General features: G+C 35.6%; 1 protein-coding gene across 1 annotated transcript in view; it reads right to left on the bottom strand.

Moving 5' to 3' along the window:
* Positions 1 to 25,182, bottom strand: part of HDX (highly divergent homeobox) — a 179,782-nt gene extending 154,600 nt beyond the window's left edge. The window contains exon 1 of the mRNA XM_055563295.1: positions 24,091 to 25,182. Within this exon, the coding sequence (XP_055419270.1) occupies positions 24,091 to 25,182 (1,092 nt within the window). The remainder of the gene's footprint in view (positions 1 to 24,090) is intronic.
* Between the last annotated feature and the right edge of the window lie 934 nt (positions 25,183 to 26,116).

Here is a 26,116-nt window from a genome sequence, read left to right as displayed (position 1 = left end):
TTTTTAAGGTGGCCTGTAACCGAACCCAAAATAGCTGTGATGTATGCCTGTAAATAGTCAAAAGTCTAAGACATTCCAGTTTAGGATGGCAGAGTAGAAGAATGTGCATTCATCTCCTATGAAAGCACAAAAACCACAACTAGCTGTTGAGTAACCATAAACAGGAGGATGCTGGTACCCACCAAAAGAGACACCCCATACCAAAGACATGAAGAGCTGCAATGGGATGGTAGTGGGGGCAAAATACAATAAAATCAAATCCCATACCTGCCAGGTGGGTGACCAACAATCTGGAGAACAATAATACCAAAGAATTTCTCCCACTGTTGTGAAGGTTTTAAGCCCCACATCAGGTTTCCCATCATGGAGATCTGTCAAACGGACTGGGAATCCCCAGGGGATCTGACTTGGAAGATGAGCAGAATTTGATTATAGGACTTCCACAGGATGGGGGGAAACATAGATTCCATTCTTGAAAGACACAAATAAAATCTTGTGCATGCCAAGACCCAGTGGAGAGGAACAGTGATTCCATAGAAGACTGAACCAGACCCACCTGATAGTGTTGGAGGGTTTCCTGTGGGTCAGGAGTAGTTCACTGTGGGGATAAGGATAATGGCAGCAGCAGTCCTGGAAGGGGGCCTTTGGTGTAGGTCCTCTTGCAGGTCACCATTAACCCTACCATGCTGCTGCTGCTGCTGCTAAGTCTCTTCAGTTGTGTCCGACTCTGTGTGACCCCATAGATGGCAGCCCACTAGGCTCCTCTGTCCCTGGGATTCTCCAGGCAAGAATACTGGAGTGGGTTGCCATTTCCTTAACCAATGCATGAAAGTGAAAAGTGAAAGGGAAGTCCCTCAGTCGTGCTCCACTCTTAGCAACCCCATGGACTGCAGCCTACCAGGCTCCTCCACCCATGGGATTTTCCAGGCAAGAGTACGGGAGTAGGGTGCCATTGCCTTCTCCAACCATAGGGCCCACTGTTAGACCCCAAGGCTGGGTTGTCTCAGTCAAAACAACTAACAGGAAGGAAGCACAACACCACTAACCAGTAGATAATTGGATTAAAGTTTTACTGAGTACAGCCTTGCCCACAAGAACAAGACTCAGTTTTTCCCACCACCAATGCTTCCCATCATAAAGCTTATTCAAGCCTCTTAGCCTCATCCATCAGAGGACAGACAAAAGAAGCAAGAAAAACCACAATCTGACAGTGACTAGAATGAAAACCACATTACAAAAAGGTAACAAGGGTGAAAAAGCAGAGGGTTTTGTCCCAGATGAAGTGACAAAATAAAACCCCAGAAAAACAACCAAATGAAGAAGAGATAGGCAACTTTCCAGAAAAATAATTCAGAATAATGATAGCAAAGGTGATCCAGGATCTCAGAAAAAGAATGGAGGCAAAGACTGAGAAGATGCAAGAAATGCTTACCAAAGACCTAGAAGAACTAAAGAACAAACAAACAAAGATAAATAAAACACTGGAAGGAGTCAATAGCAGAATAACTCAGAAAGAAGAATGGATAAATCACCTGGAGGACAGAATGGTGGAAATCACTGCTGCAGAACAGAATATAGAAAAACAGAATGGAAAAAAAAAAAAGGAAACAGCCTAAAAGACCTCTGGAACAACATTAAGCATACCAATATTTGCATTATGGGGATCACAGAAAGAGAAGAGAGAGAGAAAAGACCAGAGAAAATACCTGAAAAATAGCTGTAAACTTCCCTAACATGGGAAAAGAAATAGTCAACCAAGTCCAGGAAACATAAAGAGTCCCAGGCAGGATGAGCCCAAGGAGGAACACACTGAGACACATACTAATCAAAATTTTAAAATTAAAGACAGATAAAATATTAAAAGCACCAAGGTAAAAACAACAAATAAACTACAAGGGAAATCCCATAAGTTTATCAGCTGATTTTTCAACAGAAACTCTACAAGCCAGAAGGGAAAGGCATGATATATTTAAATTGGTGAAAGAGAAAAACCAACAACCAAGAATATTCTAGCCAGAAAGATTCTCATTGAGACTTGATAGAGAAATCAAAAGCTTTCCAAACAAGCAAAAGTTAAGAGAACTCAGCACCACCAAACCAACATTACAACAAATACTAAAGAAACTTCCCTAGGAAGGAAACACAAGAGAAGGAAAAGACATACACAATATAAATCAATCAATTCCAAGATAATTCTGATATGCATCTGGATTTTTTTAAAGTTATTGGAGTTTTTCTATTAAATGGTAGCTTTAGTGATATAGATTCTATTATTTTCTGTGGACCAATGCTATACAATGGTATAAAATGGTATTAAGCAAAAATGGTATTAAGCAAATAATAGTTACATAATCACAATAGTAAAAGGTGTTTATCAGTTTTCACAATCAATAGCCAGACATAAAAAAAATAAAAGATAATTACAACTGCAAGCCATAATAAAAGCATAATTAACCTAACAATATAAAATTATTACATACAATTTTGGGGGTTAAGTAGAGTGATGTGGTAAGTGGAAGTGAATACATGCACAAGTTCTCATCCACCTAGCCAGTCTATAACATTTGATTGGTGCATTTAATCTATTTATATATACACACAGACTATAAATATATATATAGCATTTTTAAATAGCATATATATACATAAGCATATATATTTTTTAGTACATGTATGTATGTGTGTGTATATATATATACACATATATATACATATACATATATATACACACATATATATATACACATATATATATGTATATATATATATATATATACACACATATATATACACACATACATGCACACAGAAGTTTTTCTACTACATTTGATAAAGGACTGAGAAAGAATAACAACAACAAAGAGACAGATATTGGAAAACATAAACTAAATGAGCACTGGATATGAGATAGAAAAAGTGAAACTAGATAAAAATAAAAGATGATCATATAATCCATTTTTTAAAACATGGCTGCTCATTAGAAACAAATCTGGAGTTTTGGGGAAAAAAGCAATCCATGGTGGCTCAGTGGTTAAGAATCTGCCTTCAAATACAGGAGACCCGGGTTTGATCCCTGGGTGGGGAAGATCCCTTGGAGAAGGAAGTGGCAACCCCTCTAGTATTCTTGCCTGGGAGATCCCATGGAGAGGGGAGCCTGGTGGGAGCTGGTGGAGTAAGATATGACTGAGTGGCTAAACAACAACAATGTATAATATAATATATATATTTTTTTAATTTATGAATTTTTGCCTAGTCAAAAAATTATATTTTGGTTCCACTTGTTTAGCTTAGTATGAATAGAATACTAGATTTATGATTTATATTCGCTCAAAACTTTGATATAATTCAATGTATTTCAGCATCTAGTATTATGACTAAAAGTCTAGAAAATTTATTACCTTGGTGACTTAAAAAAATTTTTAATGAGGCTTGAAACTTCTAGAGAATATAAAGAAATACTATGTTATAAAAAAACAGGGAGTTAACAATATTACAGTATTAAAAATGAAAGCACAGATTTTATTTCAAATTTCACAAAATTTTAGCTAATGTCCATTAATATTTTCATACCTCATTGAAGACGTCAAGTTGTATTTAAATACATTGAGCAGCTTCAGCTGCAGGCAACAAAATCTGACAAATTATCTTTTCATTCTTATTCTATTACAAATATTTTGTAATTTTCCTTGTTATGACTTTCTAGATACTCTCATCATTTAATATGGACATTTAATTTCCAAATACATGAGATTTTGTTTAATGTATCTTTAATATTAATTTCTCATGTTGATACTAATTTTTCATTTAAATGCTTTCTTCTCTGCAATCACCCCCTGTGCTTTCTCCAGTCTAACTTTATTGAGGCTTTCAATGGCAAAGTCAAAGATCTCTCTCAGTAAATGTCACACTATACTTGAAAATATGTAGGCTATTTTCAAATATATCTTGATATTGATTTCTAACATAGTTCCACAGTGATAAGTAAATAGATTCTGTATAATTTCTACAACTTCAGACCATGAAAATTTTGCACCTTGTTTTATGTCCCTGGATATATTCCAATGTCTCCTATCTTATAGTCTACTGGAACTTGAATAGAATTTAATGCAGATGATGACTAAAACCATCAAATCAAAAGGCACTTGCTCCTTGGAAGAAAAGCTATGACCAACCTTCACAGCATATTAAAAAGCAGAGACATTACTTTGCTGACAAAGGTCCACATAGTCAAAGCTATGGTTTTTCCAGTAGTCATGTATGGATGGGAGAGTTGGTCTATAAAGAAAGTTGAGTGTCGAAGAATTGATGCTTTTGAATTGTGGTGTTGGAGAAGACTCTTGAGAGTCCCTTGGACTGCAAGGAGATCAAATGACTCAATCCTGAATATTTGTTGGAAGAACGGATCCTGAAGCTGAAACTCCAATACTTTGGCCACCTGATGAGAAGAACTGACTCATTTGAAAAGACCCTGAATCTGGGAAAGATTGAGGGCAGGAGGAGAAGGGGACAACAGAGGATGAGATGGTTGGATGGCATCACCAACTCGATGGACATGAGTTTGAGCAAGCTCTGGGAGTTGGTGATGGGCAGGGAGTCCTGGCATGCTGCAGTCCATGAAGTCACAAAGAGTTAGACACGACTGAGCAACTGAACTGAATAGTAAATCCTTACTTATCAATAACGAATTTAAATGCAAATTGATTAAATTTCCAGTCAAATGAACCAGAATGGCTGAAAGGATGAAAGAACAAGGTCCACTGAAAACTAGTGAGAGCCTCATTTTAACCTAATATACACATAGACTTAGAATGAAGGGATGGAAAAAAAAAAAAAATTTCAAGCAAGCGGCAACCTAAAAAAAGCAGAGTTAGCTATACTTATAATAGAAAATATAGTCTTCAAAATGAAATTGGTAAAAGGGACAATGGAAGTCATTATATAATGACAAAGGCATGAGTCCATCAAGAAGCAATAATGATTATAAACATGTATGCACCCAACATTGGAATACATAAATACATTTATTATATATATATATGTATATATATAATATTATATATATATATCATACTGAAATTCATAAAATATATAAAGCAAACACTAACACAAGTGAAAGAAGAGATAAACAACAATACAAGAATAGTTGGACTTTAATACCTCACTTTTAGAAAGGGATAGATCATTCAGGCAGAATATCAATAAAGAAGCAAAGCATTTAACTGATACTGTAGGAAAAAAATGGCTGTAACAGATATATACAGTGTATTCTATTTGACAACAGAAGTAAGACAGAGGATTCATAGTCAACTAATATTTTACAAGGGAGCCAAAAATACTCAAAGGAGAAAAGATAGTTTATTAAATGGTGCTGAAAAAATTAGATTTCATATGCAAAAAGATGATGAATCTAACACTGACAAAAATTAACTGAAAATGGTCTTAAGTGTAAAACCAGAAGCCATAAGAGCCCTTCAAGAAATAGGAAAAAAACTGACATAGATCATGGCAATAATTTTTTTATATATGATAACTAAACCATAAGAAACAGAATCAAAAATAAACAAGTGAGACTACATCAAACTAAAATATTTCCGCATAGCAAAAGAATGATCCAAAAATGATAAACTATGGAATAGGAAAAACATTTGCAAACAATGTAGCTGATAAGAGCTTTCATCCAAAACATATAAAGAACACATGCAACTTAATAGCCAAAAACTAAATAACTCGATTAAAAAAGTGTCTTAACTCTTTGTGACCCCATGGACTGTAGCCCACTAGACTCCTCTGCTCATGAGATTTTTCAGGCAAGAATACTGGAGTGGGTTGCCATCTTCCTCCTCCAGGACATCTTCCCAAACCAGGGATCGAACCTGTATCTCCTGTGTCTCTTGCATTGCAGGCAGATTCTTTCCCACTGAGCCATCGAGGAAGCCCCCCGCCACCCCCAAATGGGCAAAGGGCCTGAACAGACATTTCTCCAAAGAAAGTATACAAAAGGAAACTGAGCCATCGAAGAAGCCCCACCCCCCCGCCACCCACAAAATGAGTAAAGGACCTGAATAGACTTTTCTCCAAGAAGATATACAAAAGGCCAACAGATACATTAAAAATTGCTCACCATCACTAGTCATTCAGTTCAGTTCATTTCAGTCACTCAGTCGTGTCTGACTCTTTGTGATCCCATGAACCCCAGCACACCAGGCCTCCCTGTCCATCACCAACTCCCAGAGTTTACCCAAACTCATGTCCATTGAATCGGTGATGACATCTAACCATCTCATCCTCTGTTGTCCCCTTCTCCTACTTCCTTCAATCTTTCCCAACATCAGGGTCTTTTCAAATGAGTCAGCTCTTCGCATCAAGTGGCCAAAATTAGGGAAGTGCAAATTAAAAACACAATGAGAGATCACCACAAGCCTATTAGAATGGCCATTATCAAAAAGACAAGAGCAGCCATGAAATTAAAAGATGCTTACTCCTTGGAAGACAAGCTATGACCAACCTAGATAGCATATTGAAAAGCAGAGACATTACTTTGCCAACAAAGGTCTGTCTAGTCAAGGCTATGGTTTTTCCAGTGGTCATGTATGGATGTGAGAGTTGGACTGTGAAGAAGGCTGAGTGCTGAAGAATAGATGCTTTTGAACTGTGGTGTTGGAGAAGACTCTTGAGAGTCCCTTGGACTGCAAGCAGATCCAACCAGTCCATTCTAAAGGAGATCAGCCCTGGGATCTCTTTGGAAGGAATGATGCTAAAGCTGAAACTCCAGTACTTTGGCCACCTCATGCGAAGAGTTGACTCATTGGAAAAGGCTCTGATGCTGGGAGGGATTGGGGGCAGGAGGAGAAGGGAACAACAGAGGATGAGATGGCTGGATGGCATCATTGATTCAATGGACATGAGTTTGGGTGAACTCCAGGAGTTGGTGATGGACAGGGAGGCCTGACGTGCTGTGATTCATGGGATCACAAAGAGCTGGACAGGACTGAGTGACTGAACTGAACTGAATCAAATGCTGAAGTGGACATGAGAAAAAGGGAATCCTTGTACAGTGCTTTGTTGTTCAGTCACTAAGTCGTGTCTGACTCTTTGTGATCCTATGGATTACAGCACCCCCAGGCTCCTCTGTTCCTTACTATCTCCTGGAGTTTATTCAAACTTATGTGCATTGAGTCAATGATGCCATCCAGCCATCTCATCCTCTGTCACCTCCTTCTCTTCATAACCTCAGTCTTTCCCAGCATCAAGGTCTTTTCCAATAAGTCAGCTCTTCACATCAGGTGGGCAAATTATTGGAGCCTCTGGCGAGGTTATAAGTTAGTACAACCTGTATGGAAAATGGTAGAGTTTCCTCAAAAAGTTAAAAGTAGAACTACCATATGATCCAGCAATTCCACTTATAGGTATACATCCAAAAGAAATGAAAATACTAAAATGAAAAAAATCTGTACTCCATGTCATAGCAGTAGTATTTACAGTATGAAAATAACCTAATTGTCCATTGGTGGAGGAATGGACAAAGTAGTTGTGGCATATATGTGCAATGGAATATTATTCAGTCATTAAAAAACAAGGAAGTCATACAATTTGTGACACCATGGATGGACTTTGAAAGCATTATGCTAAGTAAAATAAGTTAGAGAATAAAATACTGTACAATATCACTTATATGTGGAATCTTAATAAATAACAAAAATCATTGAAAAAGAGATCAGACTTGTGGTTACCAAAGTTGGATATAGAGGGCATGAGAATTGGAGGAAAGTGGTCAAAATTGTACAAACTTCCCATTATAATGTAAATAAATATTAGGAATATAATGTACAATGTCATGATGATAACTAACATTGATGTATGATATAGAAGTAAGTTCTTAAAAGTTAATCCTAAGAGTTGTCATCAAAAGGAAAGTTTAAAAATTATATCTATATGAGAATATGGATGTTAGCTGAGCCCATTATGATAATCACTTCACAATATATGTTAATGAAACCTTCATGTTGTAAGCCTTATACAGTAATGTATGTCCATTAAAAAATTAAATAATTAAACTTGCTTCATTTCAAATTTTAAAAAGTTTTTATCATGAGTGGGTGTTGACTTTTGTTAAAAGTCTTTTTTCTGTGTCTATTGAGATGGTCACATGATCATTTTTCCATTTTATTAATGTGCTTTAATATATTAAAATGTCAATTAACATCATTATGTTGATGTTAAATATGTTGAATATGTTGAACATAGGATTTGTTGAAAATGTTGAACAAGGATATGTTGAAGCATCCTTGCATCTCAGGGATAATTCCCACTTGATCATGGTGAATAATACTTTAAAAATACTGCTGAATTCAGTTTTCAAGTATTTTATTGATGATTCTTGTATTTATATTCATCAGGGATATTGGCCTGCACTTTTCTACCAGTATCCTTTTCTGGTGTTAGTTTCAGGATAACACTGGCTTCTTATTTTATAAGTTTGGGAAACATCTCTACTCTGATTTTTTGAAAGAATTTGAGATATATTGGAGTTAATGCTCCTTTTAATGTGAGGTAAAATTCACTGGAGAAGCAAAATGTTCCTGGGATTTTATTCACTAAGAAATTAGTGACTACTAATTCAATCATTTTATTAGTAATTGGTCTTTTCACATTTCAAATTTTTCTTTATTCAGTCTTGGAAAATTGCATGTTAGTAAGAATTTTTCTTTTTCTTCTAGGTTGTCCAATTTGCTTGTGTATAGTTGTTCATAGTGGCCTCTGATGATCCTTTGTATTTCTGTGGTATCAGTAGTAATGTTTCCGTTTTCATTTATAATTTTGTTGACTTGGATCCTCTCTCTTTCATCCTTGTATAGTCTAGCTAAAGTTCTTTTTTTTTTTTTTCAAATTTGTTTGCATCTTCGAAGAAGAATCTCTTAATTATTTTAATCTTTCCTATGTTTTCATTTTCTTATTTCTGATCTTATCTTCAATATTGCCTTCCAAAACTTTTGGCTCAGTTTGTTTTTCTTTTTCTAGTCCTTTGAGGCACAGAGTTAGATTATTTTACTTGCAGTCTTTCTTGCTTCTTAATATATAGGCATTTATTGCTATAAAATTACCTCTTAGAATTGCTTTTGCTGACTCCCACAAGTGCTAGTATATTGTGTTTTCATTTTAGTTTGTCTTGAGAAACTTTTTCCCTTTTAATTACTTCTCTGATTTTTTGGCTGTTTCGGAGAGTGTTAATTTCACTTTGCTCTTAAATTTTTCAGCTTTCCTCATTTATTTCTATTTTCATGCCACTGTGGTCAGAGAAGATACTTGATATATTTAAATCTTCTTGAATGTGCTAAGACTTGTTTTGTGTTCTAACATGCAGTCTATCCTAGAAAATGTTTTATGTGTGCTTGAGAAGAGTATGTATTCTGCTGTTATTAGAATGTTCTATATATGTCTGCTATGTTTATTTGGTATAGCATTGTTTATGCACACTGTTTTCTTATTGTTTCTTTCTCTGAATGCTATCTCCATTGTTGAGAGTGGATTACAAAGTCCCTATTATTTTATTACTGTTTATCTCTTTGTTAGCTCTGTTAGTTTTGCTTTATATATTTAGATGCTCTAACATTGGCTACATACATATTTACAACTGTTATATCTTCTTAATGAATTGCCCCCATTTTCATTATAAGAACTTTTCTATCTCCTTTTACCATTTTCATTTTAAAGTCTCTTTTCTTTTCTGATATTGTTACCCATGCTTTCTTTTGGTTACCATTTGCCTGAAATGTCTTTCTCCATTCCTTTGCTGTCAATCTATGTGGGTCTTTAAGGCTAAAGTGAGTCTCTTATAGGCAGCATATCATTGGATCTTGCTCTGTCATTCATTCATTCAACCATACTGTGTCTTTTATTTGAATAATTTATCCTATTTATTAATAAGTAAGTACTTAATATTGTCATTTTCAAGGCTGTTTTATGAATATTTTGTAGATCCATTGTTCCTTTTTTTTTTAACCTACTCTCCTCTTTTGAGATCAGCATTCTTTGAATTCTTTATCATGTTCATTTATGTAACTGCTACAGGATTTTCCCTTCTGTTGAACATGAAGTTTACATAAAATATCTTAAATATATAATGCCTTATTTTAAATTGATCAACTTAACTTCAATAGGATTCCTTAATTTTAGTTTTAATTATTTTTCCATTTACAGTGGTTATGTTTATTTTGGCTAAGTTTTTAACTTATAAGTGAGTGAAGTTGCTCAGTCATGTCCAACTCTTTGTGGCCCTGTGGACAGTAGCCTGCGCCAGGCTCCTCCGTCCATGGGATTTTCTAGGCAAGAGTACTGGAGTGGGTTGCCATTTCCTTCTCCAGGGAATCTTCCCGACCCAGGGATCAAACCCAGGTCTCCCTCAGTGTAGACAGATGATTTACCGTCTGAGCCACCAGGGAAGTCCTTTTAACTTATAAGCTAGTTATAAATATATTAAGCACTGCCAGTACTATATTGCAGACTATAATTATGACTATTTAACATTACTAGTTACCTTTCCATTAGTATGTTCTTAATACTATCTTTTGACTTGAACTCAATTTAGCATTTCCTGTAAGGCAGGTGTAACTGTGAGGAACTCTATTGTATTTGGCTTGTTTTTATCTCTCTTTTGTTTCAGATGGGCAGCTTTTCTGGGTATAGAATTTTTGGTTGATATTTTCTTTCAATATTTTGAATATGTCATTCTATTGTCTCCAAGCCTGAAAATTTTGTGTTGAAAGATCCACCAATTGTTGTATAGGTGTTCTTTTCTATGTAATTACTCTCTTTCTTTGGCACTCTAAAATTTGATCTTTGTCTTTGACTTTCATGAATTTAATCATAGTGTCTTTCACTGAGGCTCTATTCAGGTTCAAACTATTTCTTAGGTCACATGTATCCGGATATCCTTTTCTCTCCTCGGATTCAGGAAAAATTTTACCATTATTGTTTTAAATATACGTTCTCTCCTTTCTCTTACCTTCTGGAATTCTCATAATGTGAATAGTTTGCTTTTCATCATGTCCCATAATTCCCATCAGCTTTCCTCACTCGTTTTCATTCTTTTTTCTTTTTGCCACTCTGAGTGTAATTTCCATTGTTCTGTCTTTCAGGTCATTGAATGTTTCTTATGTATATTCAAACCTATTTTTTTTAACCCATACTGAATTTTTCAGTTATTGTATTTTTCAACTCTAAGATTTCTATTTTTTTATATGGTTATTTCCTCTTTGAACTATTTTGTTTATACATGGTTTCCTTTATTTCATTAAATTATTTCTCTGTGGTTTCACATAGTTCACAAAACTTCCTTAACATGGCCACTTAATTTTTTCTGAAAGTTCAGAGGTCTTTATTTCTTTAAGGTCAGTTGGATGGATGGATGGATGGCATCACTGACTCGATGGACAAGAATTTGAGCAAGCTCTAGGAGCTGGTGATGGACACAGAAGCCTGGCATGCTGCAGTTCATGGGGTCTGAAAGAGTCAGACACAATGGAGTAACTGAACTGCACTGAACTGGAGCTAAATTATTTTCCTTTTGGTGATGTCACATCTACCTGATTTTTAGTGATCCTTGATTCCTTAAGTTGGCACCTGTCCATTTTAATAAGTGGTCTCCTCCCTCAAACTTTAAAGGTTCTCTTTGGTAGAGATAGTTCTTCACCCATCAACTCAGGCTGGATTTTTGGGCATATCTGTGGTAATGTCCTTGGGCAAGTGGGACTTTTATCAGGGTCTATTTTGGGGCAAGGTCACTATCCAAGAACTCTGAAGACAGGGATGAGGGTGTATGCCACTCGCTCAGAATAGTTGGATAGAACTGCTGGCTTAGTATCTTGCTTATGTGAGGCTACAGAATGTACTCTTCAGTTGTTTGCTTTCTTTGTTCAGGCTAACTAGGTATTTAGGACTGGGAACTATACTCAAGTGTAGGCATGGCTATGAATTTGATTACCTGCCTTGTCAGGCCAGCAGAATAGGCTCTATGACTTTCATATCACTTTGTTTGTGGACCCAAATCAGGCAAGATTATGTTCTGAATTCTGTGGCCATACAGGCTCCAGATTTTGTTTTGCAGATGGACTAAGTCATGGCTATGCTCTCTTTTTAAGTTCTACTGTAAGCATGGTTGTTGGATGGGTTATATAGCTTCTCATATGCTCTGATTAGGTTCCCTCTTCAGTTGGAATGAAGGTTATACTCAGAAATGGGTTTGACTACAAATTATCTTCCCTGTCTATACTAAGCAAAAGAACCATCTCCAATGTCAGAAAGACTCTTTGTTTGTTGTCTTAACCCAAGCCAACCCACACCGAAAGTTCCCCTACTGAACAGGACCACTGATGTTCTAAAAACTATTGGCTCTGCTTCCCACCTCTTAGCTCAAGTGCTGTTGGGCCCCCAGAGCTTCCAGGAGTTGTTACCAGTTCTTTCAGATAGGGCCAGGAGACACTTTCCACAGTAGGTTGGTCAGCAAAGCTCCTCTGTGAGAATTCAAATTAGACAGATCTGTACCCCATCATGGTCAGAATGCAGCCTTAACTTGGTTCTACAGATGAACAAAACTGCTGGTTGGAATTACTATATAGCAAATACACTATCATATTTGCAAACATGAATGCAGTTTGTCAGAGAAGGCAATGGCAACCCACTCCAGTACTCTTGCCTGGAAAATCCCATGGATGGAGGAGCCTGGTAGGCTGCAGTCCATGGGGTCACTAAGAGTCAGACACAAATGAGAGACTTCACTTTCACTTTTCACTTTCATGCATTGGAGGAGGAAATGGCAACCCACTCCAGTGTTCTTGCCTGGAGAATCCCAGGGACGGCGGGGCCTGGTGGGCTGCTGTCTCTGGGGTCACACAGAGTTGGACACGACTGAAGCGACTTAGCAGCAGCAGCAGCAGCAGCATGTGCTGGTTGTTGCAAGCCCCTCCCCCTTTCTTCATCATAATCAGATTTGTAGTGGTCAAGCCTCACATATTCTCATGAGAATGCCCATGTTGCAGATTAGGTGTGCCTGCAAAGTGCTCCAAAATGCTGGGGGTGGGTTTGTTGTCCCTCAGTTGTCTCCTAGTTCTGTCTTCCCACAGCAGGAACAAAGGCCCAGTGGAGACCTGTACACATGGTGCTGTGCTGGCCTTGGTGAGAGACAATGCAGTCAACATGTAGCTACTTCTCTTACCCTTCTAATGCAGTCTGTCTTATTCTCTGTGGTGCAAGAGGATGCTTCAGTCTCATTCCTATGTTCTACTATTCACTCAGTAGTATCTTATTCTTGAGTTGTTAGTTGTTAATACTTGTTAATATTTTCATTGTGAGGGGAAATGAAATTAAGAACAACTTATAGGGGCTTCCCTCATAGCTCAGTTGTTAAAGAATTTGCCTGCAATGCAGGAGACCCTAGTTCGATTCCTGGGTTGGGAAGATCCCCTGGAGAAGGGAAAGGCTACCCACTCCAATATCCTGGCCTGGAGAATTCCATAAACAATATAGTCCATGGGATCACAAAGAGTCAGACATGACTGAGCAACTTTCACTTTCACTTTCATGTTGCCATATAGGTGACATCAGAATCTCCATGATAAAAAAATAAATTTATATTAAAAAAAAAACTCTTAACAGATATAGAAGGAACATTTCTCAACATAAAACCATGTATGAAAAGCTCACAGCTAACACATTCAATGGTGAAAGGTGGAAGCCTCACTTTTAAGATCAGGAATAAGACAAAGGTGCCAACTCATCATTCCTGTTCAAGCTAGTATTGGAAGTCCTAGCCAGAGCAATAAGGCAAGAAAAATCAATAAAAAACATAATTGGAAAGTAAGACATATAGTTGGATCTATTTTCATATGCCAAAATTTTATATATAGAATCCCAAAGAGTCCACCAAAAAACTGTTTGAGCTAATCCATGAATTCAGTAAAGTAGCATGACACTACCACACAAAAATCAGTAACATTTCTACATACTAAAAACTGAATTATCCAAAAAAGAAATAAAGAAAATAATCCCATATATGATTGCATCAAAATAATAAAATACTTAGGAATATATTAAATTGGGAGGTGAAAAGTGTCTACTCTGTGAACTATAGGACATTAATGAAAGAAATATAACAAGACACAAATAAGCAAAATGGTATCTTGCGTTCATGGATTGGAAAAATTAATATTGTTAAAAAGTCAGTACTACCTAAAGATATCTATAGATTCAATGCAATACCTATCAAGATTTCAATGGTTTTTTTGTTTTTTTTTTGGTAGAAGTATAAAATAATCCTAAAATTTTTGTAGAAGCACAAAAGACTCCAAATATCCAAAACAATTCTGAGAAAGAGAAGGGCAGGTGGTATTACATTCCCTGAATTCAAGCTATATTAAAAAGCTATAGTAATCACTATAGAAAACAGTACGGAGGAGCCTTAAACAATTAAAAATAGAACTGTCATATGATCCAGTAATTCTACTTCTGGGTATTTTGCTGAGGAAAACAAAGCATTTTTTCAAAAATATATGCATCCTTATGTTCACTGCAGTGCCATTTGCAATAGCCAAGGTATGGAAGCTACCTAAGTGTTCATCAATAGGTGACTGGATAAAGAAAAATCTGATACACACAGACAATTACTCAGTCATTAAAAATGAAATTTTGCCATTTGTGACATGGATAGACCTAGACAATATTATGCTATGTGAAATAAGTCAGAGAAAAACAAATATATGATTTCACTTATATGTGGAATCTAAAAAACAAAACAAATGAACAAACATAACAAAACAGAAACAGAGTCATAGAGACAAAGAACAAACAGGTGGTTGATGTGGGGAGGGGCATATGAGGGAAATAGGTGAGAGAAATTAAGAGGCACAGCTTCCAGTTGTAAAACAAATGAGTCATGTGGAAGAAATGTTCAGTGTGGGGAAATGTAGTCAATAATAATGTAATATCTTTGCATGGTGACATGCTAATTAGACTTATCATGGTAGTCATTTTGTAATGTATAGAAATATAGAAACACTATGTTATATACCAGAAACTCACATGGTGTTATAGGTCAATTATGAGCAAACAAGCTCATAAAAAGATCAGATCTGTGGTTACCAGATGCAGGGAGAGGAGAAGGAAAAATGGATAAAGGTGGTCAGATGTGCAAACTTCTAATTATAAGATAAGCAAGAACTAGGGATATAATATACAACATAATTAATATTATTAACACTGTTGTATGCTATATATGAAAGTCATTAAGAGAGTAAATCTTAAGAATTCCCATCACGAGGAAAAACACTTTATTCTTTTATAAAAATCTATGTATATATAATATAATGGTAATCATTTCATGACATATGTAAGTCAAAACTTTAAGTTGTGCACCTTAAAACTTATATAGTTCTGTATGTCAATTATATCTATATAAAACTGGAAGGGAAATAGCTACAGTAGTCAAAACAGTATGGCAGTGGCATAAAATACAGACACATAGCTCAATGGAGCAGAATCAAGAGCTCAGAAATGAACTAATCCATATAAGTTCAAATAATATTTAACTATAAAACCAGGGTTACTCAATGAAGAAAAAACAATCTCTCTAATAAATGTTGCTGGGAAAACTGGATATTCACATGCAAAAGAATGAAACTAAACCCCTATTTTACATTACCCACAAAATTAAGTCAAAATGAATTGAAGACTAGCAACTGTAAGACTCCTAGAAGAAAATAGGAAAAAAAAATCTCCTCAATATGGATCTTGGCAATGAGTTTTTGTATATGACACCTAAAGCACAAAATAAAAAATAAACAAGAAGAACTACATTAATTAAAAAGCTTCTGCACAGCAAAAAGAAATGGCTGACAAAATATAAGGACAACCTATGGAATTAGAAAAAACATTTTCAAAACATGTGTTTGGTTAAGGGTCAATATCCAAAATAGGCTTTAAAAACTCATCAACTTAATAGCAAAAAAACAATAATCCAGTTAAAAATGGGCAAAGGACCTCAACAGACATTTTCCAAAGAAGACAGATGAATAGTCAGCAGGTATATGAAATGTGCTCAGCATCACTAATCATAAGGTAAATGCAAATTAATATTACCATGAGATTTCACCTCGATTGTTATAATGCCTATCATCAAAGAAGACAAGAGATAAAAAATGCTGTCAAAGATGTGGGTAAAAGGGAACACTTGCACACTGTTGGTGGGATTATAAATTGGTACTGGCATTACACAAAACAGTATGAAGGATCCTCAATAATTTGAAAATAAAACTGCCATATAATCAATCAATTTCACTTTTGGGACTATATCTAATGGAGACAAGGACGTACTGTACAACACTTGAAACTTTGCTCAATTATTTGTGGCAGCCTTGATGGGAGGGGAGTTTAGGGGGCATGGAAACATGTATATGTATGGCTGAATCTCTTTGCTGTTCATCTGAAACTATCACAACATGGTTAATCAGCTATACCCCAATACAAAATAAAAAGTTTTTTTTTTTTTTTTAAGAAAAGAGATATGCACCCTGATATTCATAGCAACATTATTTAAAATAGTCAAGACATGGAAACAACCTAAGTGCCAATCAACAGATTAATGGATAAAGAAACTATAAAATATATGCTGCTGCTGCTGAGTCACTTTAGTCATGTCCGACTCTGTGCGACCCCATAGACGGCAGCCCACCAGGCTCCTCCATCCCTGGGATTTTCCAGGCAAGAGTACAGGAGTGGGGTGCCATTGCCTTCTCTGATAAAATATACAGAGAATGGACTATTATTCAGCCACAAATGGTGAAATTCAGCCATTCACAATAACACGAGTGAACCTCTAGGGCCTTATGCTACATGAAATAAATAGAAGAAAGACAACTGATAAATGATCTCACTTATATGTGGAATATAAAACAGATTTTAAAAAACCCAGCCTCATAGGAAAGGATATCTGATTTGTGCTTACCAGAGGCAGGGAACTGGGGAGTGGGAATTGGATGAAGGTGATGAAAGGTACAAATTTCTACTTGTAAGATAACAAAGTGCTAGGAATGTAATGTGCAGCATCATGACTATAGTTAACACTGCTGTTGCCTTGAATATTTGAAAATTGTTAAGAGAGTAGTTTCCATGATTTCTTATCACAAGGAAAGAAAGATTTTTTTCTTTTTAAAAAAAATACACATTAGATAATGGATATTAACTAAGCGTATTGCTTAGTAATAAATACTGAATTGGTTAGTAATCATTTCATGTGAATAAAATCATTATGCTGAACACCTTAAATTTGCACAGTACTGTATGTTAATTATATCTTAGTAAAACTGAGAAAAGATATACAAAATAAATATCAAAAAGAAAATGAAAAGAAAAAAATGCAATATGCCATGTTAACAAAATAAATAGAAAAATGCACGTGAACATATCTTATTAGATACAGAAATAGCATTTGACAAAAGTCCAAACCATATTCATGATAAAAGTACTCAACAAACCAGGAATAAAAGGGGACTTTTATTCTTTATCATCCTGATAAAGACCATCTACAAAATCCCCACAGATAACATTGTATTGGTTAGACAATGATTGTTTTCCATTTAAGATCAAGACGATAAAGATGTCTTACTGCTTCTATTCAGCATTATATTGAAGGTTCTAGCAACTAGCTAATAAAAAGAAATAAAATGCAGTAAGGTTTTACACAAGTAAAACTATCTATGTTAATAGATGGCATGATTTTATATAAATAAAACTTTAAGAAATACACTAGTATTTAACTAATAGATTAGTTCAGTACTTTTTCAGGATACAATACCAATGTACAAAATTCAATCTTCAAATCCAACAATTAAATTAAGAAATTCCATTTAAAATAACATTAAAAGTTATATATTTATATATAAATTTAAAACGATAAGGGCAAGACTTGACTGAAAAGTACAAGACACTGTTAAAAGAAATTAAAGAAGATCTAACAAGTATAAAGGCATACCATGTTCACAGATCAGAAGACACATTATTATTATTACAAGAATATTCCCCAAATTTATCCACAGGTCAGCATGATGACTATCAAAATTCCATTTGTTTTTTCATAAAGTGATAAGCTAATCTTAAAATTCATGTGCAAATTTAAGGGACCTAGAATAGCTAAAGTAATTTAGATAAAGTAGAAGACATTGGGAGGACTCACATGTCCCAATTTCAAAACTTCCTACAAAGGTATAGTAATTCAAATAGTGTTGTATCAGCATAAGAAGAAATATATATATATATATATATATATATATATATATACACACACACACACACACACACACACATACATACATAGTCTCAAAACAATAGAACTGAGAGTCCAGAAATAAAGCCTTCCATATAATCAATTGATTTCAAGAAGGATGACAAGACCATTCAATGGGGAAAGTATAATCTTTTCAATAAATAGTGATGGGACAGTTGGATATTCATATGCTATATAATCAAGAAAAACTTCTACCTCGTAATATACACAAAAACAAACTCAAAACAAATGAACCATCTATATGTGAGAGATACAAGTATAAAATTCTTAGAAGAAAATATATGAGTCCGTGTTTGTTACTTCAGCTTAGGTAATAGCTTCTTAGATACAATACCAAAAGCACAAGAAACAACAGAAAAAAAAAAAAAAACAGATAAAATGGACTTGATCAAAATTAAAAACATTTGTGTTTAAAGATAATGTATAAAGTGGGAGAAAATATTTGTAAGTCATGTATCTGATAAGGATTAGTATAGAGAATATGAACTGAACACTTACAACTCAAAGAACAAACGAACACTTACAAAATTGCTAAATTCTCTGAATAGGCATTCTTCCAAATAAGATATTTGAATGACCAATAAGCACATGAAAAGAGAATTAAAATTGTTAGCTGTTATAAAAATGCAGATGAAGACTTCCATTACAGTGGCTATAATCAAAATCACTGATGTGACAAGTGTTTGTCAGGATGTGGAGAAATTGGAATCCTTTTACACTGATGGTTGGATTGTAAAGTGATACAACCACTTCAGAAAAAAAAAAAATTGGTATTTCCTCAAAACTTTAAGCATAGAATTACAATATGAACTAGAAATGTACTCCAGGATATATAGCCAAGAAATATGAAAAAATATTTCCACACAGAAATTTGTATATAAATGCTCATAGCAGCACTATTCATAACAGATAATGTGGAAACAACCCAAATGTTCATCAACTATTGAATGGATAAACAATCAATGCTATATATACACAATGGAATATCATGCTGTTGCTGCTAAGTCACTTCTGTCGTGTCCGACTCTGTGCGACCCCACAGATGGCAGCCCACCAGGCTCCCCCTGTCCCTGGGATTTTTCAGGCAAGAACACTGGAGTGGGTTGCCATTTCCTTCTCCAATGCATGAAAGTGAAAAGTGAAAGTGAAGTCGCTCAGCCATGTCCGACTCTTAGTGACCCCATGGACTGCAGCCTACCAGGCTCCTCCATCCATGGGATTTTCCAGGCAAGAGTACTGGAATGGGGTGCCATTGCCTTCTCCAGGGAATATCATAGAGCAATGTAAAAGAATGAATTATTGATACATACTATAAAATGGACCTTGAAAACATTATGCTACCTGAAAGAAGCCAGTTACAAAACTCCATCATATTGCATTATTCCATTTATAATAATATTTAGAATAGGTACATCCATAGAAAGAGAAAGATTGATGATTATCTAGTGCTGGGATGGGAGATTTGGTGTGCTAATGAGTATGTAGTTTATTTTTGAAGTAATGAAATGTTCTAAAATTAGATTGATACTGCTTGAACACATCTGTTAATATATTAAAAACTATTTAATTGTACTCTTTTGATGTGTGACCACTGTACTATGTGAACTATATCTCAATAAAGTCATTTAAAATTCTCCATGCTAACTACAAGGGCTTCCTTAGTGGCTCAGTCAATAAAGAATCTGCCTGCAATCCAGGAGACATGAATTCGATTCCTGAGTCGGGAAGATCACCAGAAGAAGGAAATGGCAACCCATTCCAATATTCTTGCTTGGAAAACCCCTGGACAGAGAAGCCTGATGGGCTACAGTCCATGAGGTTGCAAAAGAGTCAGACACAACTTAGCAACTAAATACGCTAACTACATCTATTCAACACAGATTACTATTACTTTTTAAAAGTTGAATATTGCCTGAAAGTTATTTTAGCGAAGTCATTCAATCTTACTGGCACTCCCTTTCCTCAGGTCAAAATACCATTTGTATTGGTTTAGAAATGATGTTTAAAGGTTTTACAGCCATTAAATTTCCATGTTTATTTTTAAAATGCACTTAAATCTATAAACACTGAATAAATTTGGAGGATACTATCAAAGTACTTCTACTGTTAGGGATACATTGTACTTATTTAGTACCTTTTAAAGAAAGTTCAAAATGCTATAACTCTATTAACTTCTAAGTTCCTATGATGTCCGTGAGAGTTGAGAAGACAGTTAATTATTAAGTAACAATAATAATTGCAACAAACCTGAATTTATAAAATTTGTCTTCCAATATCTTCACATAGGTTATCATCAATTATTAATCTGTTATCAACATAACACAATAAAAATAGGTGTACTGGCACGAACATAATATGGAAAATAAATGGCAGCTTGGAGCCCAATACCGTTGCAATCTAGCCCCAAAGGAATAGGGTCAGCCTGAAATAGAACTGGGCTAGAGTATCCTGGTATAACTACCTCCTGACAGTTTCTGTATCATCACTTCAACCCTTAATGTGGTATTCCACAGTGACTCTGAAGCAGAGCCAATTTTAATTTCCTAGCTTCCTCATGTATTCCTCAATTTGTATTTAGCCACCTATATAGCCTGGAACGGGAGAAGGCAATGGCACCCCACTCCAGTACTGTTACCTGGAAAATCTCATGGATGGAGGAGCCTGGTAGGCTGCATTCCATGGGGTCCTAAGAGTCAGACACGACTGAGTGACTTCACTTTCACTTTCCACTTTCATGCATTGGAGAAGGAAATGGCAACCCACTCCAGTGTTCTTGCCTGGAGAATCCAATGGACGGAGAAGCCTGGTAGGCTGCAGTCCATGGGGTCGCACAGAGTCGGACACGACTGAAGCGACTTGGCAGCAGCATAGCCTTGAACTAGACTATACTCCAGGAATAGAACCTCAGCTTGAAGATACTTGGCACAACAGAGAAAAGAGACAGATATCTCTGTCATATAGTCCCAAGGTCAGAAACTTAGAAAATTGCTTTCTTGCTTATACTTTCATAGCTAGAAAGATGACAAGATGGTCATAGGTTTTATCTTTCTAAGTCCTGATCTACTAATAATACAGGTAGGTAATAGAACATCATCAAAATCTTGGAGGATAACTACCGGGGCTGAATGTTTGTGTCCCAACTGAATTCACATGTTGAATTCTAATCCCCAAGGTGCTGGCATTTCAAAGTGGGGCATTTGGGAGATGATTAGGTCATGAGAATGGAGCCCTCAAGAATGGGACTTGTTTCCTTACAATAGAGACCCCAGAGAGCTCCCTTGGCACTTCTAACACGTGAGAAGTCACTGAAAAGATAGTCATCTATGAATTAGGAAGCAGGCACTCACCAGACACTAAGTCAGCCAGCACCTTGATCTGGGGCTTCCCAGACTTCAGAACTATGAGAAATAAATGTGTGTTGGGTTTTAAATCACCATGTCTATGATATTTTTGTACTAGGAACCCAAATGGACTGCCATTAATCTTCATGGACTACACTTCCCCAGGCTGCCTAGGTTTCCTAAGATATCCATTAATTAAAATAAAGGTGGGACATAAAACTAATGTGTCAGTTATACTTCAATTTTGCAAATGCTGTCTACCATACTGTCTCAGGTCAAGTCGGAGGAGGTCTGTTATAATAGAAATAGAAATATATGGGCTTTTAATACATAAATAATGGTGAAGTTGAGAGCTGATCTCCAGTCTTCTTTCAGTTATTTATTTCTCAACCACCCTGTGATAACTGTGGGCTGTGCAATATTCTACTTGAAATGGAATGTAAAGACCTGGACTAGCAGAGGTTCATTAACTTTCCAACCATGATGTAACAAGTATAAGAAAGTTTATTTGCCAGGAATGTACAAGGAGCCTTGCACAGATTGTCATTTCATGTACAGCATTCCTGTGAAACAGGTATTCTTAAATGCATTGTACAAATGAAGAAACTGTTACACAGAGAGTTTGTCTGAGGGCACACAAGTAGAAAGTAGCAGAGCCTAGATTTGAATCCAGGTCTGTCTGGTTCTAAATCCATGTCCTAATTTATGTCAGATTGTCTTTCTTTAAAGAGACTACTTTTCAAAAAAAATGTAGCTAAGTTTTATTCCATTTAAAAGTTTCTTTCATATAAAATAAACTTAATTTCTTTAAACTTTCAGTAAGGAAAAAAGATAAAAACTATAAAAATGTAAAACCACAGGAGCAATCAGTTTAAGAAAAACTAAAAATTAAACTCTGCACTCTCAAGCCTCCAAATATTCTATATTGTTAAGCTGTATGGTAAAGTAGAAAAAAGAAACCCCACATGATGCATTTCTGAGTTGGAATCTTGGTTCTGTCATGTATTGGCTGTATGATTCTAGACATGATATTAAAATATGGATAAAATGTTTATATGATCAAACTGCCATGAAGATTAAATGAGATGAAGTATATAAATTTACTGATGGTGCCTAGTACATTCAAGGTCCTCAACAAATCATAAATGTTATTGTTATGATTGTTAGGAGCAACACTGAGGGGATAAAGAAATCCAAAAGAGTTAGGTGAATGAAAGGGGGCATTGTGGAGGATCCTACAGATATGGTTCAATGTTACTTTAATCATGCCTTAGGAAAGAACAAACAGAAAAATGAAAAGATCCTTAATAAGAAGTGTCTACTAATGATGATGGAGCACTCTTCTGTTAGAGGTAGGTGCCAGAGGGATACTTCCTATGCTCTTTTATTGCTTTTCATTTTGTAGCAAGTAGCTATAAGATAAAAGGAGTCAAGAGAAGTTGGTTCCTTATATTGGTTGAGAATAGCCTGGAAGCATTTTAAATACAGATACAAAATACTATGTTTGAAAACTAAAGGGTCTAGCTAGTAGCAAGAAAAAATAGCAAACATTCCTGTCCTGCTATTCAAGTTTTCTGAAGCAGATTTTTCAGAGATGATCTATGGCCTTAAGAGATATTGAGGTAGGTTTATACCTCACTGTTGAGATTATTTGAAGCATATATAAACAACTGAATATGGGAACAAGTAAAGAAATAACACTTATTTTTGCACAGGTCTAAAATTGCTTTCTCACTCTGAACTTATCTCTTCCTTATAAAACAGCACAGTATTGTAAAGTAATTATCCTCCAATTAAAAATAAATAAATTTAAAACAATAAAAAGTAAATGTTTAAAAAAAAACAGTTTGGCTACTGCTGCACTTAATGTTTTAATAAAGCATTTACTCAAAAAGAAAAAAAAAAGAAAAACATGTTGGCTGAGTTATCACAGGCTCTGACTTCTCAACTATTGTCACCTAGCACAATGATTGATTTGCCTGGCTATATGTACCCAGGGAAGGCACCATTCATCTAGTGACATCTTCCCAAACTGCAAGTAAAAACCATAACAAGAATTATCTATGTTCAAGAGGATGCATCTAGCCAATTTAGTCCTATTTTAGTGATGAGAAATGTCATGCTTCCCATAAGGCTGTTATTGCCTGGACCAAATCATTTTAAATGTCAGGAGAAGATTGCTCTTATAAAAATTACTAACTTCCATGAAAAAAAGGACTCACCATTTTTAAACATGACAAAGAAAGCATAAAATTCTTTAAAGAGTTGACCCCAAACTGCCATTTACAAGAAAAAATAATTCAAATTACTTCAAAATATGAGTTAAGTGACCCAGGTCTCAAGTCTAATTGATTACCAAAACAATTTTTATACCAACAAATTTTTACAAAACCTTTATAAAACAAACTTACACATTACCTGGTAATTGTTTTGGTTTTGTGATAACCTCAATTGGTTTGATGATGCGAAATGTGAAGAAAAATTACTTCGTGATGGATTTGTATTACTGTACATTGCAGTAGATGCTGTATGTAATGAGGTCCGTGGTGTCAAATGGTTTTCTCTGTTTTGATACAGTACATTATCTGACAAGTCTCTAATATTCACCATTTGTGAATTTGGCATATTTCTTCCTTGTCCAGGCAAAGTTGTACTTTGGTTCTCAGCTCGAAGGGAACTGCCACTTTCATAAAATCTTGAGTAGCTTGGTATCTGTGCTCCCATCAATGCCAATTCTTCCTCTCTGGCATACTCATCATCAGCATCTCCAGTCTCCATTGCAATGGACAAACAAGTTCCTTCTGTCGAATTAGGAGGCTTCTGTGGGGGATTTCCTCCCAGAATTCTCTGTGGGTAATCACTAACTGCCAGTGAAAATACTTCACGGATTTCCAAATTTTGTGTTCTGCAGTAAGGGTCTCTAACAGATGGTTTTTGCCCACATAAGTTATGTGATGAAAGACCTGTGTGTTCAGGCTTATATGATCTTTGAATTCCAACTGGTTCAATTTTGCAAGATCGGTGGCACACAGATGGCTTTTGAGGTACTGTCATCTCAGAGGCTTGCATTGAAGAGCTTCCATAGTTTTTCTTTCTGTGATTGTATACAGAATTTCCAGCATTTAGCACACTTGTCTGTCTTGACAAAATAATTGTTTTTTCACCTAAGAGTAAAGAGGCATTTTTACAGTGTGCTACTTGTCTTTGAACAGGAATGTGCAACTGAAACTCAGTATCATTTTTACTGGCTGTTTTCTGAATAGGGATTTTATGTGCTTCTGTAATTTGTGTATTTGAATGCTTGGTTGTCTCTTGTCTACTTGATGAACTAGCTGGACTGTATATACCAGTTATGATGACATCATTATTGGGCGATATCCAAGAAGACTGTTGACTTGAGGGTGAAGCAATATTAACCACATTTCTGACTGTAACATCTGGAGCCGCCAAAGAAGTACCAGAAACAGTTCCTGTTGTTGTTGCTCCTGATTCAGAATTCTTACTACTCATTTTTCTTCTCTTATTGCCAACCCACGTCTGGAAGAATAAAAATATATGTGTATATATATATATATATATATATTATGGAAAAGTTCTTAATAAAAAACCAAGAAAATCAATTTCTATGTGATAGCTTATATTCTCATTTGTCATAAAATCAAGGCCTATACAAATTTAAAAGAAAAAAATATACAGTAAAAGAAAAAGTAAAATATAAGGTCGGAGACCATCAGGAACCAGCACGTAATAAATATCTAGAAACTTTGATGTGAATTGTTTGTGAAAGTTGCTCTGTTGTGTCCAACTCTTTGCAATCCCATGGACTATACAGTCCATGGAATTCTCCAGGCCAGAATACTGGAGTGGGTAGCCTTTGTCTTCTCCAGGGAATCTTCCCAACCTAGGGATTGAGCCCAAGTGTCCTGCATTGCAAGTGGCTTCTTCACCAGCTGAGCCATAAGGGAAGCCCAAGAATACTGGAGTGGGCAGTCTATCCCGTCTCCAGTGGATCTTCCCAACCCAGGAATCGAACCAGGGTTTCCTGTACTGCAGGCAGATTCTTTACCAACTGAGCTTTCAGGGAAGCCCCAGAAGCTTTGATTGAATAGTATTTTTTTTTTCTTCTCCTCAAAATCCAGCCAATTAATCTGTAGCAAGAACTTCTGTTCTATGAATATATCATAACTTGGTTAATTTAATATTGCTAAGAATTTAGATTACTTTTAGAAATATTCACTATTATAAGACATATTGAAATACAACATTGTACATGCATCATTGTTCTATTGGTCCATTAGAATGCCATCTTAGAAGGAAAATTGCTTGACTTTTTGACCTTTTCAAATTACCCTCCAATTTATAAAAGTACTGGTTTCCCCACACCTCAACAACACTTTGCATTATACTTTTGTAGTATCTATTAGCCCAGGAGTTAAGAAAAGGT

The sequence above is a fragment of the Bubalus kerabau genome, chromosome X, assembly GCF_029407905.1.
Source record: "Bubalus kerabau isolate K-KA32 ecotype Philippines breed swamp buffalo chromosome X, PCC_UOA_SB_1v2, whole genome shotgun sequence".
In the NCBI taxonomy this organism is placed as follows: Eukaryota; Metazoa; Chordata; class Mammalia; order Artiodactyla; family Bovidae; genus Bubalus; species Bubalus kerabau.
This window is presented reverse-complemented; position numbering and strand designations above follow the sequence as displayed.